Source organism: Microcebus murinus, chromosome 8, assembly GCF_040939455.1.
Source record: "Microcebus murinus isolate Inina chromosome 8, M.murinus_Inina_mat1.0, whole genome shotgun sequence".
In the NCBI taxonomy this organism is placed as follows: Eukaryota; Metazoa; Chordata; class Mammalia; order Primates; family Cheirogaleidae; genus Microcebus; species Microcebus murinus.
Genome location: NC_134111.1, coordinates 3,529,365 through 3,550,678, shown reverse-complemented (window position 1 = coordinate 3,550,678; position 21,314 = coordinate 3,529,365). Strand labels below are relative to the sequence as shown.

At 48.5% G+C, this 21,314-nt stretch overlaps 1 protein-coding gene across 1 annotated transcript in view; it reads left to right on the top strand.

Moving 5' to 3' along the window:
* MYO7B (myosin VIIB) overlaps window positions 1–21,314 on the top strand; it is a 94,997-nt gene that overhangs the window by 11,762 nt on the left and 61,921 nt on the right. Inside the window, exons 2-5 of the mRNA XM_076005448.1 lie at window positions 1,675–1,720; window positions 17,871–17,984; window positions 18,897–19,049; window positions 20,334–20,518. Of these exons, the coding sequence (XP_075861563.1) occupies window positions 1,703–1,720; window positions 17,871–17,984; window positions 18,897–19,049; window positions 20,334–20,518 (470 nt within the window). The 5' untranslated portion in view covers window positions 1,675–1,702. The remainder of the gene's footprint in view (window positions 1–1,674; window positions 1,721–17,870; window positions 17,985–18,896; window positions 19,050–20,333; window positions 20,519–21,314) is intronic.

Sequence of the window (21,314 nt, the reverse complement as noted above, 5' to 3'; positions counted from 1 at the left end):
CCTGGCAATGTGTGCTGCTTGTGTTCTCTTTTTCTTTTGTCTTTTTATTATTTTTTTAATTGACATGTAATAATTGTAAATGTTTATGGGGTATGGTGTGATATTTCAATATGTCTTTTATTTTTGTATTCCAATTAGAAGTATTTATATGACCACCTTTGTTTCCCAAAAGAGTTAAGGCTAGTTGGCAACAGGAGTGAAGCAAGGCTGCGGGTTGGTAGGTTTGGCAGAAACAGAAGGACCAAGGGGTCACGATGAAATGAGAGACCAGCTGCTCACTGGGTAAGCTGGCATGGAGACAGCAAGGGGCGGGAAGGGGCAGGGGAGGACAGGGAGGTAGAGTAGCTCTAGGCCACCAAAGACATGGGCCACCCACAATATGTGACAGGCCATTCCCGGGGAGAGCTAGACTGAGGTGGGAGCTCCTGTGAGGCAGAGCCTGGCGTCTGGAGAGGGATGGCGTGATGTACCCAGACGCCATGAGGGTGCTGGGGACCAGGCTGGGCCTCAGGTCTCGTCTCAGGGTGGAGAATCGGGACGTGGCCAGAGGCGGGGCAATGCCCCTCTGTGTCTTTTCCTGCCCCCCACCTCTTGGGTTAAGCGAGGTGGGAAGAGGGACAAGCCTTGAAAGAGCCATCCAGGAGCCACGATTTGGTGAAGGTCTGCTCTGCATTTTTATGCAGACTCTTCAACTTTCCCAAAGCAAAAGGTGTGGGGCAAAGAGGATGGATTTGGGGGCTGGGAGAAGACTCCCCTTCTTCACTTACCAGTCAAATAGCTCTGACAAAGCCTCTGCATTTCTCAGCCTCCATCTTCTCACCTGTAAAATGGCATGGCAGCAGCGTTTGTTCTAGAGCTGCCTCTGGCACGTGTAGCCTCACTCACTCATCAAAGCCACTTCATTTACCCTTTCACTGGGCAAATAGTGACTGAGTCCCCTCTGGGGGCAGGCCAGTGCTAGATACAGGGACAGGGCGGTGAGTGCAGCAGACCCGGCGCTCACCTTGTGCTGCTCAGAGCAAGAAGGGGAATGACACCTGTGTCTCAGGATGACAGCCGGGGTTTCCTCCTTTAGATCAGGCAAGGGGGGCCCTGCGCTCCCTCGTCCGCCTGCTGGCTGCCAGTGGGGCCTGCCTGTGAGCTCCCGAAGCACCCCAGCAGCCAGGTGCTGGGGACACGTTTGAAAGAAGGCGGAGCTGGGTTCGACTCCCAGGTGTGCTAATTAACTGGGTCACCTTCCCTTTGTTGAGCCCCCTCCCGCCCCGTAAAAGGAGGGGAACATGCTCGTCCTGTGCTGCCATGCGGTTTAGGTGAAACACCTGATGTGTCTGTAGCTCTGTGGCTGCTTACCTGAGCAATTCTCAGTATGCACGCTGATGGCTGGTCTTCACAGATGTCTGACCAAATAAAATTTGGTCAGCCTCTAGGGGACAGTGACCCACTCCATATCCTATATCAAGCCCAGGGCTGTTGCCAGATGGACCTTCAGTGAAGGTGAGATAAGACAAGAGAAGTGAGAAAGCACCTTCTTGCACACAGGATGGGACTGTGACTCACTAGTCCATTGTGATTCAGAGTCATTCTTGAGCCAGGTCCCATGCCAGGCACCTAGGGACACGTGGGGCTCCGAGTGAGGGGTGCGTGAGTAGCTGACACTCTGCTTTCTCTCTACAGACGGGCTGTGTGGAGCCGCTGACCCGAGATGTCGGTGTTCCGGCTGGTAAGGACTGCACGTATCTGCTCTGGGGTTGTTCATGGAAGTTACTCAAGGCTGAGCTAAATTACTCCCAATGAAAGAAGAAGAAAGGCAATGAGAGTCTAGGAGGAAAATACCAGAGCCAAGGGAGTTTGAGGAACAAGGCAGATTCTACTACCTAAAGAAAGACCTGGCCAAGCTCTGGCCCTCTGCAGGGTGGCCATGCCGATGTGCATTGTTATCCCTAGCTTATGTTCAGGCCTTAAAATGTCTTGATAAAGGGATTTCTTGCTTGCCATCCCATTGCATAAGTGGCAGGGAGCTCCCCGAGAGAAAACAGGTAACCGGGCACCTATGGGACACAGCGGGATCAAACCCCGGCTGAATCGCCACCTTGGGCTCTGTGTTGTGGTCCCTTCACTCAACAAGGGCCCCTGTGTCCTGTGTAGGGAGGAACCAGAAGAGTTTGGCCTCTCCTGTTGAATCCAGATACTGAAAACCTGCCTGCCCTGGGAGGCAGGGACAGGAGGCTGGGGGAGCCCAGAGGAGAGCTCCCAAGCCGGCCTGCGCACCCTTCCCTGCCCTCCAGGTTAGCCCCCACCCGCTCCGTGCCCCGCAAGCCCAGGAGAGCCCGGCAGGGCTGCACAGTCCTCTGTGATAAGAAAACACCCAGATCTCCTCTCCTCAAGCTCAAAGCCACATGGTGGTCATTGCCCCTGCTGCTGGGTCCAGGCTGCTGAGAGGGACACCTCCACCAACAAGGGCTGCCTGGGTTCTGGGACGGGGTCCTGGCATCACCTGACTCAGAGAACAGGCAGCCAGGGTTGGTTTTGTCTCAATTAGAGAATAGAGTGGAGGCTGAAGAAAGGGTACACATGGTCTGAACATTCACCTCGTGAGGGCTTTTGGCAGCGAAACCACAAACACGAGAGCTTAGCGCCACTGTGGAGAATGCCGCGGTTTTAAGGCAAAGCCAGCCTTCTTTCACAAAGGAGTGTGCCCGTGGGACACTTTAGCTCGAACCTCCTGGGGCCATATCACTCACAGCTACAGCTGTGGGCCTGCTGTATTGTCTAGGGTTCAAGTTCTCTGGGCGGAGAGTGGTGATCTGATTCATCAACGAACCCTTCAGAGGGCCCGAGTGGTTGCTGAATAAAGGGCAGCGCCAGACCAGGTGGCACTGCTGGCCCGGCCACCGTGCCGGCTCTGGGCCGGCACTCCCTGTCCTGACGCGTGTTCCTGTCCTCAGGCGTGTTACAGCCCTGCCAAATCGTCCCTTTCAACACACAAGGAAATTGAAGCTCAGAGCGGTTAGGTGACTTTCTCGAGGCCACATAACTCATGGAATACAGAGTGCGGGTGGGAACTTGGGTCTGTCTGACCTCAGCGGGCTCTCTGTGGGTCTGCTCCCGCTGCTGGGACAAGCACCCACGCTGGGCAGCTCACGCTGTCCTCACGGTTCTGGAGGCTGGGAGGCCGAGAGCCAGGCGTGGGAGAGGCGGGGCGGGGGGAGCGCTCTCTTCCTTTTCTTATAGAAACACCTCCGTGGGTTACAGCCACACCCTCATGACTTCATTTTAATTGCCTCGCGAAGGCCTGTCTCCAAACACAGCCACAGGAGGGTTCGGGCTTCCGTATAGGCATTGTGCAGTCACAGTTCAGTAGACAATGGGCTTTAAATTTTACTTTAATGTCTAATTTTAAGAAAATTCAAACACGTTGAATACATCATGGAGAGAATATTCTTTAAAAGCAATTAGTGGTGGAACTCAGGCTAGTAGACTCTTCTAGTATAATGAAAAAAATAGGACTTCAGTTGGAGGAATTCGATCTTCAAGCTTAAGAATCGTGTCCCCTCGCACCCCCACCCGCGAGTGAGGAAGGTCTCTGCAGCAGCTACCTGTGCCTTTCGCTCTCATAGTGCATGTCCATGTGTATTTATATATAGTGTGTGTTTAAACGTGGTAAAATATACATAACGTAAAGTTTACCATCTTAACCATTTTTTAGTATACAGTTTAGTCGTGCAAATACATTCACATTGTTAATGCAACTAATCTTCAAAACTCTTTTCATCATGCAAAATTGAAACTCTGTACTCATTGAACAACTCCATTCCCTTCTTCCCCAGTCCCTGGCAGCCACCATTCCACTTTCTGTCTGTGATTTGACTACTGTAGGTACCTGGAGTCATGCAGTGTTTGCCCTTTTGTTCTTTTGTGATTGGCTTATTCCACTTAGTGTAATGTCCTCGAAACTCATCCTTATTGTAGCATGACAGAATTTGCTTTCTTTTTAAGTGAGTAATATTACACTGTATGTATATACCACATTTTGCTTATCCTTTCAGCCATCGATAGGTATTTGCGTTGCTTCCGCTTCTTGGCTATTGTGAATAGCACTTCTGTGAACATGGGTGTGCAGCTATCTCTTTGAGATTGCTTTCAATTCTTTCAGAAGTGAAATCGATCGATCATATGGTAATTCTATTTTTGATTTTTTAGTTACTACCATACCCTTTTTCATAGTGGCTGCAGTATCTTCCATTCCCACAAGGGTTCCTATTTCCCTACATCCTCACTTGTTATTTTGTGTTTCTTTGATACTTGTCATCCTAATAGGTAGGAAATGGTATCCCATTGTGGTTTTGATTCGTATTTCCCTAATGATTAATGATGCTGAGCATGTTTCTTATGGGCTTGTCCATTTGTACATATTCTTTGGGAAAATATCTGTTCAAGTCCTTTGCCCATTTTTATTTTTATTTTTATTTTTTTTGAGACAGAGTTTCACTTTCTGCCCAGGCTAGAGTCAGTGCCATGGTGTCAGCCTAACTCACAGCAACCTCAATCTCCTGAGCTCAAGCGATCCTACTGCCTCAGCCTCCCGAGTAGCTGGGACTACAGACATGCGCCACCATGCCCAGCTAATTTTTTCTATATATATTTTTAGGTGGCCAATTAATTTCTTTCCATTTTTTTTAGTAGAGACGGGGATCTCACTCAAGCTGGTTTCGAACTCCTGACCTCGAGCGATCCGTCTGCCTCGGCCTCCCAGAGTGCTAGGATTACAGGCGTGAGCCACCGCGGCCGGCCAATAGTTTTAGCTTTTACATTGAGATCTTTGATCCATTTCGAGTTAATTTTTGTATAGGTAAGGTAAGGATCCAACTGCACTCTTTTGCGTGTGGACATCCAGTTTCCCCAACACCATTTGTTGAAGAGACTGCCCTTTCCCCATTGAATGGTCTTGCACTATTGCTGAAAATCGTTTGACCATATATGTTCAAGGACGTATTTCTGGCCAGGCGCAGTGGCTCATGTCTGTAATCTCAGCTGCTCAGGAGGCTGAGGCGGGAGGATTGCTTGAGGCCAGGGGTTTAAGACCAGCTGGGGCAATGTTGTGAAACCCTCACATTGGGACTAGCTCGATCCTGCAGTAGCATCAAGTTCATGCTGAAATCATTCATGTTAATAAAAGGGTCTGGCTGGGGATTCTCTGGGGGCTGTTCTGTTCACCAGGGTCTCTGAAAGCTGAAATGGAAGCCCTGTCACAAATCCCCTGCGTGTGCCTCTTTTCAAGCCTGCTTGGTGTGTCTCTCTTTGCAAATGCAGTGCTTCAGTGTCGTGCTCCTTTCTCAATGCATGAGGCTGGCTCACTGACTGGGGGAGGCGCAGCCTCAGCTTGCTGCATGCCCTTGGCCAAGCCCCTTCCATTCTCTGGACCTCAGTTTTATCAGCTGTCGGTTGGACATGGGACGTCTAAGACATCTCAAGACATCAGCAGTGCCTTTTAGAACTGGGTGACTCTGCCTTGATTAATCCTTACCATGGGAAAGGGGGTACAGCTACTGAGGGGCACAGGTCACAGCTGAAGCAGCCACTGGGTGCCCCGGTCAGCTGGTATGACTCCTCCAGTCTCTCTGGCCTTCAAGACTTCCTCCCCTTCCACTTCCACCTCTTGGAGCCACACCCACCTTGCTTCAGATCATAACACTACCAGTCAGATCTTGGTGATACAATAGGAGTAATAGTACTGTTGTGAAGATCACATCAGGTAATTGGAAACCACATGTCATTCCAAACCTTGATAACAGCTTTAGGACTGCTAGGTGCTCTGAGCATGTGCCAGGGGGAAGAGTGGTCCCCAGAGGAAATATCAGGCGCCTAGGCCAGAGGTGAGCCAGCCCATGGTGCATTGGGAAAGTGCTGGGAGCAGGTGGCCCCTGCCAGGCTGAATCTGCTGTCCCTGACGGTGGTCACCAGCGCAGGTGGCACTGAGCCCTGGGAATGTGTCTGGTCCACAGTGAGATGTGCTTTCAGTTCTAAGCACACGCTGGATCTAAGGGCTAGTACAAAATAAGATTGAGAAAAATTGCATTAATAATTCTCATATCAATTGTAAGATTAATAAAATGATAGTATTTTGGATATGTTAGGTTAAATAACAACATTCATAAAACTAATTTCACCTGTTTCTCTTTACTTTTTAAACGTGGCTGCTAGAAATGTTTAAGTCATATGTGTAGCTCATAGTGCATTTCTGCTGGGCAGCACTGGCCTCTACCGTGCCAGGGCCTCAGACACTGGGCAGTTTATATAGCCTCCTTCTGGGGCGAGTGGGCTGGGCCTGGGTCACCTGCACCACCCTTGGGTGGGAGCAGTGCTCCCCAAGGACCACAGCGACTTAGAGCTGGGGAGGGGTGAGTCCCCAAACAAAAATTGAAGACTTACAGAAGCTGAACAGACCCCTCGTCGCCAAGGCATTGTTTCAATGAGTGGCTTTGCCCGATTTTGGCTTTGAGGAGTGCTCTCAGGCACATGCTTGTGTGCACATACACACACGCACACAGGCTCGCTGGCACGCATGTGCAGTAGGTGACCTGAGGATGAACATACACCTTTCTCTCACCACGATCACCAGCCCCTTCCCTCCCCCAGTGGCTGAGTGAAGAAACCCCGAGCGGTGCTGCCACACAAGCTGACCTCCCGAGGCCCGGGTAGGACATGATGTTAGCCACTTTAATGAAACCTCATCTTCCTTCCAAATGAGAGCTGTGGGTATCAGCATGCGTATGTGAAGGTTGGCTGGGGACCCTGCAATGGGCAAGACGGGGTGGAAATACTTTGATATTCAATGTGCCTCTCTGTTAGATTGGCACAGTTCCTGATTAATTAAACTATGAACATTTATTTGTTGAGCTTGATGGTAAATCAATCGTTCCTCATCCTCAGTCAATTTATTCTTTATCAGATGGGAGGTGGTCCAATGGCCGGGCACTGGAGGGCCCTCAGCACCTGGGGCAGCCGTGCCATCTGTCCCTGCAGATGGGCAGAGCTCCTGTGGCCGATGATGGACCTGCACTGGGACTGGGACTCTTCTGCAGGTGCCCTGATGACCCTGCTGCAGGCACAGAGTGGCCTCAGAGGCCATCTCCTCTGCTAGGGGAGGAGAAGGACGTGGCAGGTGGGCACATGGCAGTGGGCACAGGGCGCTGCTGTTTTAGCCGTGAACAAGAGCCGCCCACGGGGGGCATCAGCGTGAAGGCAGCGGAAGAGCAGGTCTCCCCGATCCAGGAGTGAGCTGTTCTTTCCGTTTCCGTAGCTCCTGTCTCAGGCTGGTGCTCCCGCCTCCTCTCCTGTGAGCTCTTCCCAGGCACAAGCAGCAGCCTGTGATCGGGTGTTTCTTGTCACCAGCCAGTCCCTCTGCTTTCTGCAACTCATTCTCTCTCGAAACCGCACATCGACGTTGTCTTTCTTGGCAGCTGACAGCTGCTTTCTCTCCTCACTCACCCTTTTCATGATTCAGCTGCTTCCGGATGTGCACAGCTGTTGTCTGCAGCTGAGTCACGGCGAGACTCTTTCTGCTATGTGGCTGCTCATGTATTTCCTAGTAGGGCTTTGGCCAAATGGAGTGAACTGAAGTCATGCCCCAGCTCTTACTTTATCCTTCTAGCACTGTGGGGCTGACACCTCTTCACTCAGTCTGCATGGGAAATGGTCTCTATTTATCAGCCCTGGTTAATGTCAATTTTGCTGTGAGATGCTCATCATCTGTCTTTGACTTTTATTTTATATTTATTTTGTTTTTATTTTCTCAACATCACATGATGTATTTATTTATTTATTTTTATTTTATCGAATTATGGGGGTACAAGTGTTAAGGTTACATATATTGCCCATGCCTCCCTTCCCCCTCGAGTAAGAGCTTCAAGCGTGTCCATCCCCCCAAATGTTGCACATCCTACTCATTGTGGTTGTATATATCCATCTCCTCCTCCCCCCTCACACCCTCCTGACACCCGATAAATGTTACTCCTATATGTCCACTTAGGTGTTGATACGTTAATACCAATATGCTGGTGAGTACATGTGGTGCTGGTTTTTCCATTCTTGAGATACTTCACTTAGTAGAATGGGGTCCAGCTCTATCCAGGAATACACAAGAAGTGCTAGATCACCATTGTTTCTTAGGGCTGAGTAATATTCCATGGTATACATATACCACATTTTATTAATCCTCTCATGAATTGATGGACACTGGGGCTGTTTCCACAGCTTTGCAATTGTGAATTGTGCTGCTATAAACATTCGAGTGCAGGTGTCTTTTTCATAAAATGACTTTTGATCTTTTGGGTAGATGCCCAGTAGTGGAATTGCTGGATCAAATGGTAGATTTATTTGTATCGCTTTGAAGTATCTCCATATTGCTTTCCACAGAGATGACTAGTTTGCAGTCCCACCAGCAGTGTAGGAGTGTTCCTCTCTCTCCGCATCCACGCCAGCATTTGTTGTTTGGGGACTATTTGATAAAGGCCATTCTCACTGGAGTTAAGTGATATCTCATTGCGGTTTTGATTTGCATTTCCCTGATGATTAGAGATGTTGAACATTTTTTCATATGTTTGTTGGCCATTATTCTGTCTTCTTTTGAGAAGTTTCTGTTCATGTCCTTTGCCCATTTTTTGATAGGGTTGTTTGATTTTTTCTGGCTGATTTTCCTAAGTTCTAAATAGATTCTAGTTATCAGCCCTTTATCAGATGTGTAGCTTGCAGAAATTTTCTTCCATTCTGTGGGTTGTCTGTTTGCACTCTTGACAGTTTCTTTGGCTGTGCAGAAGCTTTTTAATTTGATCAGGTCCCATTTGTTTATTTTTGTTGGTGTTGTGATTGCCTTTGGGGTCTTCTTCATAAATTCTTTGCCTAGGCCAATGTTTAGAAGATTATTTCCAACATTTTCCTCTAGATTCGAATAGTTTCACACCTAAGGTTCAAGTCTGTTACCCAGTGTGAGTTGATTTTTGTGAGAGTTGAAAGGTGTTGGTCTTGTCTCAGTCTTCTACATGTGGCTATCCAGTTTCCCCAGCACCATTTATTGAATAAGGATTCTTTTCCACAGTGTATGTTTTTGTCTGCTTTGTCGAAGATTAGTTGGCTATATGAGGATGGTTTTATATCTGGGTTCTCTGTTCTGTTCCGCTGGTCAATGTCCCTGTTCTTGTGCCAGTAAAAAGCTTTTTTAATGACTATACGTTTTTAGTATAGTTTGTTTTTATTGCCTAGGAATGATTTTGCCATTCGGGGTCTTCTCTGGTTCCATACGAAGCGTAAAATTATTTTTTCTATATCTGTGAAAAATGATGATGGTATTTTGATAGGGATTGCATTGACTCTGTAGGTCACTTTGGGTAGTATAGACATTTTAACAATGTTGATTCTGCCAACCCATGAGTGTGGCATATTCTTACATCTGTTTACATCCTCTGCTGTTTCCTTCTTCAGTGTTTCATAGCTCTCCCTGTAGAGGTCTTTTACCTCCTTAGTTAAGTATATTCCAAGGTACTTTATTTTCTTTGTTGCTGTTTTGAAGGGAATTGAGTCTTTAATTTGGTTCTCACTTTTACTGTTGTTGGTGTATATGAATGCCTCTGATTTCTGTGTATTGACTTTGAGACTTTACCAGATTCATTTATCAGATCAAGGAGTCTCTTGGTTGAATCCTTGGGGTTTTCTAGGTATAGTATCATGTCATCAGTGAAGAGTGAGAGTTTGATCTCTTCTGCTCCCATTTGGACGGCCTTAATTCCGCTCTCTTGTCTGATTGCTGTAGCGAGGACTTTCAGCACTATGTTGAACAGAAGTAAAGATAGTGGGCAACCTTGTCTTGTTCTAGTTCTAAGTGGGAATGCTTTCAATTTTTCCCCATTCAGTATGATATTGGCTGTGGGTTTGTCGTATATGGCTTGCATCATTTTTAGGTAAGCCCCGTCTATGCCTATTTTGTTGAGCGTTCTTATCATAAAAGGGTGTTGATTTTGTCAAATGCTTTCTCTGTGTCTATTGAGAGGATCATATGGTCTTTGTTTTTGCTTCTGTTTATATGGTGAATTACATTTATAGATTTGCGTACATTGAACCATCCCTGCATCCGTGGGATGAAGCCCACTTGGTTGTGATGGATTATTTTCTTGACAAGCACCTGGATTCGATTGGCTAGGATTTTGTTGAGAATTTTTACATCTATATTCATAAGGGATATTGGTCTGTAGTTTTCTTTTTTTTGTTTCATCCTTTCCTGGTTTTGGTATCAGGGTTATGTTTGCTTCATAAAATGTGTTGGGGACAATTCCATCCTTCTTGATATTGTGGAATAATTTCTGCAGGATAGGCACCAGTTCTTCTTTGTAGGTGTGGTAAAATTCAGATGTGAAACCATCTGGTCCAGGACTTTTCTTTTCAGGAAGGTTTTTTATTGCTGTTTCAATTTCAGTACTTGATATTGGTCTGTTCAGGAATTCTATTTCTTCCTGGTTGAGCCTAGGGAAGCGGTGTGTTTCTAAGAAATTGTCCATTTCCTCCACATTTTCCAGTTTGTGTGCATAGAGGTTTTTGTAGTATTCATAAATTATATCTTGTATCTCCATGGCATCAGTTGTAATTTCTCCTTTATTTTTCCTGATGGAGCTTATTAGAGATTTTTCTTTTCTGCTTCTCATTAGTCTAGCCAACGCTGTGTCAATTTTGTTTATTTTTTCAAAGAACCAACTTTTTGTTTTATTAATCTTCTGTATAGTTTCCCTGTTGTCAATTTCATTTAGTTCTGATTTGATCTTATGATTTCACTTCTTCTGCTGGGTTTGGGGTTGGTCTGTTCTTCTTTTTCCAGCTCTTTGAGATGATTCATTAGGTTGTCTATTTATGATCTTTTCGACTTTTGGATATAGGCATTTATGGAAATAAACTTTCCTCTCAGGACTTCTTTAGCTGTGTCCCACAGGTTTTGGTAACTTGTATCTCTTTTGTCATTTAGTTCAAAGAATCTTTTGATTTCCATCTTGATTTCCTTGTTTATGAAGTGATCATCCAGCAGAAGGTTGTTTAGTTTCCATGACTATGTGTAGAAATGAGGACTCCTGTTAGGATCGATTTCTACATTTATTCCATTGTGGTCTGAAAAGATACATGGTATAATTTCTATTTTTTAAAATTGTTTGAGATGTGCTTTGTGTCCTAGGATATGGTCAATCTTAGAGAATGACCCATGAGCTGATGAGAGGAACGTATATTCAGTGGCTTTGGGGTAGAATGTCCTGTAAATGTCAGTCAGGCCCATTTGTTCTAGGGTTCTGTTTAAGTCCATTATTTCTTTGTTGATTTTCTGTTTGGAGGATCTGTCCTGTGCTGTCAGTGGGATGTTAAAGTCTCCAACTATTATGGTGTTGCTGTTTATCCATTTGTTTAGATCCAGTAGAGTTTGATTTATGAATCTGGGTGCACCAAGGTTGGGTGCATATATATTTAGAATTGTTATGTCCTCCTGTTGAACTGTATCCTTCACCACTATATAGTGACCTTCTTTGTCTTTTATTACTTTTGTTGATTTAAAAACTAAATTATCTGTAATCAGCACCACCATGCCAGCTTTCTTTTGGCTTCCGTTTGCTTGAAATATCATTCTCCATCCCTTTACCTTTAGTCTAATTGGATCCTTGCAGGTTAGATATGTTTCCTGAAGGCACCAGATACTTGGCTTGTGTTTTTTTTATCCATTTGCCCAGCCTATGTCTCTTGAGTGGGGAGTTCAAGCCATTCACATTTATTGAGATAACTGATAGGTGGGGCAGATTTCTGTTCATTATGTTGGGTTGAACTTTGTTGCTTTGTTTTCTCTCTTGAGCCATTGTAGTATCTTGCCTTTGATCTTTAGCTTTGAGTAGATTTACATTCATGAGTGTTTATGGTGCTGATCCATGGGTAATACTGGGTTGAGTACTTCTTGAAGGGCTGGTCTTGTCTTGGTGAATTCCCTCAGTCTTTGCTTATCTGAGAATGTCTTGATTTCTCCTTCATACACAAAACTTAGTTTTGCAGGGAATAAGATTCTAGGCTGGGCATTGTTTTGTTTCAGAAGAGTGAGAATGGGGCCCCAGTCTCTCCTTGTTTGTAGAGTCTCAGTAGAGAAGTCTGGTATTATTCGGATTGGCTTTCCCTTGTTATGTTACTTGCTTCTTTCATCTTACAGCTCTTAGAAGGGCCTCTTGAGTTGATATTTTGGTCAGTCTGATGACTGCATGTTGTGACGTCTTCCTGTTTGCATGGAATCTCCCAGGGGTCCTCTGAGCTTCTTGAACTTGTATATCGAGATTTTTAGCAAGGCCTGGGAAATTTTCCTCTATTATATCTTCGAATAGTTTGTCCAACCCTTGGGTGTTTTCTTCTTCCCCTTCTGGTAACCCTATGACCCTCACATTAGGTTTCTTCACATAATCCCACATCTCTTGCAGGCTTTGCTCTTTTCTCTTGTTTCTCTGCTTTATCTCTGTGACTGATTTATTTAATTGGAAGGTGTTATCTTCAATCTCTGAGATTCTTTCTTCTGTGTGATCTACCCTGTTCTTGAGGCTTTCCACTGTGTTTTGTAGTTCCCTGAATTGATTCTTCATTTCCAGGAGTTTGGTTAAACTTTTCTTCATTGTAAAGATGTCTTTAGTGAATTTTTGTTCCAGGTCCTGGAGGCTTTTTGTGGTAACTTTGTGTTGGTTATAGAGTTGTTCTTGCAGGTCGTTGAATTTTCTTATGATCCACATACGAAATTCCTCTTCTGTCATTTTGGTTGCCTGATTTTGGTTGGTGTCTGTTTCTAAGGGGCTGGTGCTCCTCTTTGGGGGTGTGGTTTCCGTTTGGTTCTTCATATATCCTGAGTTCCTTCACTGATTTCTTCCCATGTCAATCAGTTGCTGCTTCTTTCCTTTAGGTTTTTGTTTGGGTATTCACACGCCTTATTTAGTTTCTGAGCCGGTAGGTGGTGTCTGTGGGTGAGATTCGACCACTCCCTGTATGAGGAGTCAGTAGGTGCCATGAACAGGCTGTGCAGGGTGTCCTCCCTGTCAGTAGGTGGCGCTTGCTTGGAGGAACAGGCTACGCTGTTGTTTTTGTGTCCTGTTATCAGCTCTTGTTCCTGTAGAGAGAACTCTAGTGCCTCAGGTGTTGGGTGGGGCCTGGGACTTCCAGGTGTGTCCTTTTCTCCCCCTCAGTGAGGGCTGGTCTAGGAGAGAGTCTGGGTGGAGCTGGGTTGGGTAAGCCTGCCCTCAGGCACCACCAATGCTGTTAGCAGGGGTCAAAGTTCTGTTCTCTGCCTCCAGGAAAAGCTGTCAGGGCGGGGCTGGAATGGCCCTGCTCAGTCCGAAAGTCTGGGTGAAGGGGTGGGGCTGTCTGAGACCCCCATTCTGGAGCGGGCTTGGCTTCTTTCCACCGTCCCCAACTCCACAGCTACTCCTGGGCCTCTGCCAGCAGGTCAGACCTCACGCCACCAGGCCTCCCCTGGCTGTGATGCCGGCGGGGAGGTTCCCTGTGCAGAAACGCCACCTTGGCTAGGGGCACGGCCTCCTTTTGGGAGGAGGGTTGCCCTCTAGGATGCTGATCTGCCCCTGGAGGCACACACACCTCAGTAGGCTGTTCATGTATATCCCTTCTGTGCCCCGGGCAATGCTAGACCTCGGTGCACGGGATCTGGTCTGCAGGTCCGACCTCTGGGTCCCAGAGTTCAAACTATATCCCCACCAGGGTGAGGAGTGCCGGTCCCAATTCACCCACAGGGAGACCAAGCTGGGTCTATGTCTCTCAGCCTCAGGGTCTGCCCCGTTCTTCTGGGAACACGGTGCCAACAGCACCTGGGAGGGCTGGCGGGTAGGGAGCTCACAGTCTGAGTTCCCTTCAGTCAGCTGTAGGGCCCCAAAAGGGAAGGTCCCGTTCCTTGGAGGTGTCTCCGGCTGGTGACTGTATTGTCTCTCTCAGAGCCACGGATAGGGTTGGGGGAGGGGAGGAGGAGGCAATATGGCGCCTGCTGCGGGGCTGGGGTCTGTGCACACGGAGGTGCCCCGAGGGAGTTGGGAGCCTGGTGCCGCGTCTGCTACAGGCTCACTGCTCACTGGTGGCGGCCGTCTCTGGCCTGGTGTCTGCAGGTCTCTCCACCCGCTGGGGAGCCCACCTGCAGTCCCAGATGCAGGGGAGGGGAAAGTTAACCTCTTCACCTACCCTTCCTGCTGGTCTCCGGGCTGCTCCGGCGGTCTCAGCTTCCAGTTCTCCTCCGCAACCTCCTCCCGTGGAGTCTCCCGTGGTCTCAGGTGCCCCTCCTGCTGACCCTCATCTGCTGTATGCTCGTCTTCTTGCTTCTTTCTTCTAATTTCTGCTAGAATCTGTGTTTTCTGCAGAGACGCTCTGTCTGGCAGTGTTTCCCGTCCGCCACCGTGCTCCACCCCAACGTCACGTCTGTCTTCAACTTTAATCTTCTCACTTTGGTGACTGGCCGGCTGTTTCAGCTGCATGATGCAATTATTCACTTGTTGGCAATTTCTTTTTTTTTTTTTTTGAGACAGAGTCTTGCTTTATTGCCCAGGCTAGAGTGAGTGCCGTGGCGTCAGCCTAGCTCACAGCAACCTCAAACTCCTGGGCTCAAACGATCCTCCTGCCTCAGCCTCCCAAGTAGCTGGGACTACAGGCATGCGCCACCATGCCTGGCTAGTTTTTTCTATATATATCAGTTGGCCAATTAATTTCTTTCTATTTATAGTAGAGACGGGGTCTCACTCTTGCTCAGGCTGGTTTCAAACTCCTGAGCTCAAATGATCTTGGCTTCCCAGAGAGCTAGGATTACAGACGTGAGCCACCGCGCCCGGCCTGTTGGCAATTTCTTTATTGTAAGAAAGCTTCTACTAGGTTTCTAAGGATTCTGATGTGATTTAATTAGTTCACTAAATACCATATGTTGTTCATGCTGGTCTTCTGTAGCCTGTAGTGACTATTCCTTGCTCTTCTTTTGAATCTAGCTTTTGTTTTTACAAAGTTATATGGAAAAAAAAAAGTTATATGGGCACACAGTTTAAAGAGTCAGTATTTCTCCTTTTGAGATTGGCTTATTTTGCCTAGCATTATGTCCTCAAAATCTATCCATGCTGTAGCCCAGGACAGGAGTTCCTTCTTTTTTAAGGCTGTATAATATTCCATCGTATGTATAGCCTACATTTTCTGAATTCATTCATCTGTTGATAGACGTTTGGGTTGCTCCCACTTCTTGGTTGTTGTGAATAGTTGCTACAGTGAGCATGGGTGTGCAAATGGTTCTTCAAGATCCTGCTTTGAACTCTTTTGGATACATATATATCTGGAGTGGGATTGCTGGCTCATAGAGTAATTCTATTTTTAACTTTTTGAGGAAACTCCATACTGTTTTCCACCATGGCTATATCGTTTTACTTTCCCACCAACACTGACAATAGTTCCAATTTCTCCACATCCTTGACAACTCCTGTTATTTTCTATTCTTTTGATAGTGGCCATCCCAATGGATGGATTGCTCTTTTCTTGAGATCTTTGTAGAAGTTGCTATCCCTCTTATTGGATTTGAATTTGCCTTTTCTCTTTATAAACTAAATTTTCTCTTTTTTATCTACCTACTGCTTGGAAATTCTTTTTCTTTCTTTCTTTTATTATTATTATTTTTTGAGACATAGTCTCTGTTACTGGGCTAGAGTGCTGTGGCATCAGCCTAGCTCACAGCAACCTCAAACTCCTGGGCTCAAGCGATCCTCCTGCCTCAGCCTCCTGGGTAGCTGGGACTATAGACACGTGTCACTGTGCCCGGCTAATTTTTTCCATTTTTAGTTGTTTTGGCTAATTTCTTTCTGTTTATATTAGAGACGGGGCCTCGCTCTTGTTCAGCTCTCCAACTCCTGAGCTCGAGCAGTCCTCCCGCCTTGGCCTCCCAGAGTGCTAGGATTACAGTTGTGAGCCACCGCGCCCGGCCTTCTTTATTCTTAAAGTCTAGTCATTTTTACTAGTACATGTCCTGGAGTTGATTTTTTATTGGTTATTATTTCCTCGTACCTGATGCATATTCAATCTGTAGATTCAGGTTTCTTTAATTTCCAGAAAGTTGTCTTGAAGTATTTTAGTTTTTTCCTTTTGTTTTTGTTTTGAGACAGAGTCTCACTCTGTTGCCCAGGCTAGAGTGCAGTGGCGTCTCAGCAGCTTCCAACTACCGGACTCAAGTGGTTCTCCTGCCTCAGACTCCCTAGTAGCTGGAATTACAGGCATTTGGCACTATGCCTGGCTAATTTGTCTATATTTTGAGAAATAGGGTCTCACTTTTGGATCAGGCTTATCTCCAACACCTGGCCTCAAATGATCCTCCTGCCTCCACCTCCTGAAGTTCTAAGATTACAGTAAGCCACAGCACCCGGCCTTGAATTCTAACTTTAAATAATCTTTCTGCTCTTTTTTATCCCCCTAGTTTTCTTCTTTGCACACTTATTTGTATTTTTGCCTGTCTTCTATATCCATCCTTTCCTTCCTAATATTTTAAATTTTTATGTCATTTGCTCACTTTTTTCCTTCCTATTTTTTCTGATTCTTCTCATGTTGTTTAGCCAGTAATGTCCTCCTCTTCTCTCCCTTTTGCCGTCGTTCTGGCTGTGCTTGCTTCTCTTCCTCCATTTCTTCCCTGAGCTCTGCCAACTCAGGCCCCAGCCTTCTCAGTTGTCTCCCCGCCTGGTTCCTGAGCTCTGTGGCCTCCGGCCTGTGCTTCGGTAAGGTTTTGTGATGGTGGTGGAATACTTGATCGCAACTTTTCACTGCTCTGTGGCAATTGTTTTTCTTCTGGTGAGTGTTGTTTGGATTCCTTCCTTTTGGATTTTGGTGACTTTGTCTGTAGTCCTGTGCTGGTTCCTTTTGGATCACTTTTCTTTGAATGGGCTGAGATTTCTTGGATTAGAAGGAGGTTCATGTGGGGTCAGCATCATGTTGCTGGTTAGCAGAAACCTTATATGTGAGTTTTTAGTAGTTTAGTAGTTTCACTACTCCCAGCCAATGGATTTGGGACTGGAGGGCTTTTCACAGGGCAAGGTTTCTCTTTTTCCACCTCACAGAGAGACTGCTTCCTGCAAATATGGCAAGCCTGCAAACGTGGTGTATTTCTTAGAACTAAGCCAGGCCGGAGGAGTTCCACTGCTGCCTGGTGCCTTTGTTCTGGCAGCGATTCATCAGGATGTGCCCCCACATTAGAGAAATAAACTTTGCTAACTTTGGAACTCTCTGGAATCCACAGCTGGGACCACCTTTTCAGCTTTCTCCCGCATCTCCCAGCAGCCTTCCTGCTGCTCTGTGGCTCAGGGGTTCAGCCTTCTCCCAGTTTCACAGATGAGGTGTTTGTTTATGTTTCTCATCCTCCTAGTTACTTGTGGGTGATTTCTGAGATGATGGAAGTGGAAAGCTCAACTCTTGCTGACATCCTGAAATTTGAGAAGCACTCTGCTCTCAAAACCACTCAGCCATGCTGCCTCTGTAAATAGTGGCTGTGTTTCTTTTTCTTCATGAGAGGTCCTGCGGTAAAGCCTGAGCTCCTGTTCTTGGTCAATTTACTGTCCCAGAAAAGACGGAGACATGGAGAGAAGCTGTACAGGCCACATCTGGTACCTGCCCGGTGATAAGTGCCAGTGACACCTGTTCACAGGAACCCTGGGCTGGGAGAAAGAGAGAGAGACAGAGACAGAGACAGAGACAGAGACACGAGCTCCAGCCTCCTTAGGAGCTCTGGGCTGGCAGGGACAGCCCCAAGTGGTAAGTCTACAGTGGGAAGGGGAAGGGGGGAATCCAACCATTGTCTCCTCTCTGTCCTCCAGGGTGACCATGTGTGGCTGGACCCTCCCTCCACAAACAAGACTGGCGTGGCCATTGGAGGCATTATCAAGGAAACGAAGCCGGGCAAGGTCTTGGTTGAGGATGATGAGGGCAAGGTCAGTGTTGTGAGCTCCCCTCCAGGGCCTGGTGCCCTCCCCTCTCTGGCTCTGCTTCCTGGCAGCAGGTGCTCCAAGGCTGAGTGGAGTGCAGGACAGCCCACAGAAGTCCTGTTGTGGTGAAACTAGGAGAATTAGGGAACAGGGAGGGCAAAGTGGGAAAGGGACTGGTCAGGGCTTGCGGGAGAGAGAGAGCTGGTCTGCAAAGTGAAGGGGGCAGGCGGGAAAGGTGGGTGAGGAAGGTGTGTGGAGGGGAAAAAGGGGCAAAACCCCACAAGTAAGCAGCCGGAGTCTCAGGGTGGCCCAGGCTGGCCAGCTCTTCCGCTGGCGGGGGCACAGGGCTTGCAGGCAAGCATCCAGCTGGTCACTTGACTCCTCCTCAGGCCATCCTCACTGCTCAGTTAGGTGTGGCAGAGAGAGGTAGCTGTAGGCTTGACCTCCAAGGGGAAGGTTCTAGACTATGGCCTGTGAGTCTCAGATTATGGAAGCCAGCAAGATAATAACAATAATATCTTCTATTTGCATAATGCGTTTTTAAAAAATGCTCTTACTTGCACACTTTTATTATAATACAACAATCTGTGAGGTCCCCTGATGCAACCTGACTCCAAATCTCCCAGCTCCAAGCTCCTCCACCCTGGTCTGAAATTCAGCCCCAGCCACAGCTACACACTGACCCTGGTCCATGGACATGTGCTGGCCCTAGCCATAGATGGACCTCATCCTGTCACAGGTGTCCCTTGACCCTTGTCACAGACTGACCCTGGCCAAAGACTGGCCACCATCTCCAGGTCAGCTGATCCATGGCCCTGAGTGCTGCCTTACTGCTGAGGACTCGAAGGGGAGGGTGTGGCGGGCTGGCCCATGTGGACAGCGGCTGCACCTCAGGGGAATCTGTGCCCACCATTCTAGGAACACTGGATCCAAGCAGAGGACCTTGGTGCCCTCGGCCCCATGCACCCCAACTCAGCCCAGGGTGTGGATGACATGATCCGCCTGGGGGACCTGAACGAAGCAGGCATTGTGCACAACCTCTTGATCCGCTACCGGCAGCACAAGATCTACGTGAGTCCACCTGTGTCCACAGGGGAACCCCTACAGGAGCTGACCTCCTGGGTGGGGATGGCTTGGCGCCAGCACCACTCCCCACCCCTCACTGTGGGCGGTGGGCGGATGATCACAGCCTGGAGGGTAGAAAGCTGGCATATAGAGTGACAGCACAGTAGGTGCTCAATAAATGCTGCCCCTTCCCTCCATCTGTGGCTGAGTGGATGGCCTTCCTAGACATGTTGCAAGACAGGGTCATCAGACCAAGAGTGAGTCCTGGGATGGCAGGATCCAAGGTCCCAACCAGACGAGGGGGGCCATGTGGGTAGAGGGGGGTGCCTCCCCCAAACCCTGGCAGCGGATGGAGGTTCACTCTGGCCCTAAGCTGTCATCCTGTTCCAATGTAGATTTTCCCAGGAGAGGTGTTGTCCCAAATTGACACCAGCTCCACCCACACTCCGTGCTCTGCCCAAGTGGGTGCAGCCTGGGGATGTCACCACCTGCCTGGCCTCTCTCTGGTCTGAAATGGTGGCTAGTTTGGCTCTGACCCACCCTTCTGGGCTGCTCTGAGGAGTTGGAGAGTGCTCTGGGGACCCTGAAGAGAGGGGAGGCCTGGGGAGGGGAAGGCAGAGGCCCCGAGGCAGAGAGTAGGGGACCCTGTGTCACTCTGGCTTAATGTGGGCAGAGCTCACAGCAGCAGTAAGTCACACCGAATAGCAGCTGTCTTCTCCAAAGTGTTTGTGCACACATTCTTCATTTGGCCATCACACCTTGAACCAGAGGGATAACCTTTCCTTTCCTAAAATGAAAAACCAAGACATAGATAGTCGTGTGGCTTGTTTCAGAGGCTTTTCCTGTCCCACCCCCAGAGGGGCCGCTGGAGCTGGTAGGGGCTACAGAGGAGCAGCTGATCCTGGACTGGGGCCCCAAGAGCAGGGCTTGTCCCTAGGGGCCTGGAGCACATGGGACTGCGGCTGGGACCAGTGAGGGCTGCACTGGTTCATGGAGGTCCAGCCCATTTTTATACAGCCCCTTGTAAGTGCCAAGCAGGGCACTCAGCATTTAACATCTAACTTCCTCCCTAGGAACGTGCCCCCCAGGAGCCCACATTCCTGGTGGACACCCCGTCTTCTCAGAGGAAAGATCTGAGCAGCCAAGCGTCTTATCTCCCTGGCCCAGAATCAGGCCTGTCTTCCCAACCAGAGTGGGCAGGTCCTGGTAGCCCTCAGGCATTGCAGCGAAGGCCAGGCTGGGCACCTCTGCTCGGGGCAGAGGGCGCTGACCAGCTTCTCTCTTCCCCAGACGTACACGGGCTCCATCCTGGTGGCTGTGAACCCATTCCAGGTGCTGCCCCTCTACACCCTGGAGCAGGTGCAGCTCTACTACAACCGCCATGTTGGCGAGCTGCCCCCGCACATCTTTGCCATTGCCAACAACTGCTACTTCAACATGCGGAGGAATAAGAGGGATCAGAGCTGCGTCATCAGGTGCGGCATCTCCCGGAGGAGGGAGCCTCCCCTCTCCCTAAACCACTCCCAACCAGCACGCCTGCATTCAAGGGCAAACGCCTTCTCCACGGCACCTCCAGGGCTTCCTCCCCGCTGAACCTGGTCTTTCACAGTACTGCCGGCCGGAGCGCCCCGCCTGTGATCAATGTCTACTGGGTCAAGGAAGGATGGCGTAGCCTCCTTCAGGAATGGGGCCCAGGTTAGGCGCTTGGGTGGCAGAGGCCAAACAGATGAGGTCTCAGTCAAAAACACGTCTCCTGGCAGGTCTCAGGTGAGGACCAGCAGAAGTGGCTCCAGGGGGCAGCTCTCAGGTCGCTGAGGGACCAGAGAGACTTGTCCCCTGCAGTCTGAGCCCTGACTCTGCTTCAGGGACTCCGCCTGGCCTGGCCTCTTTCCTCCTGTGCTCCCAGCCCTCCTGGTGTCGAGGGAGGGAGGCAGCAGTGAGAGGAAAAGGGAGGGGACTGGGAATTCCGCTCCAGGGCGCCTGCTCGGTGCTCTCTGGAGTCACTCATTCGTTCATCCCTTGAGGCTGCACTGTGCCCTAGCTATGTGCCCCTCACTGTCCTAAAACAGGGAGGCAGCAGCAAATGAAAGGGACCCAAATCCCTGCCTGACGGAACTTACATTCTAGAAGGGGAGGCAGACAAGGAATAAATAATCGCATTATCATGCAGGGACTAAGAGCTTTAAAGAAAAACATGGGCAGAAGAGGGGCAGAGCAGCACAGCCTCTCTGAGGAGGGATGCCACACGGAGACCAGACCCCTACGGCATAG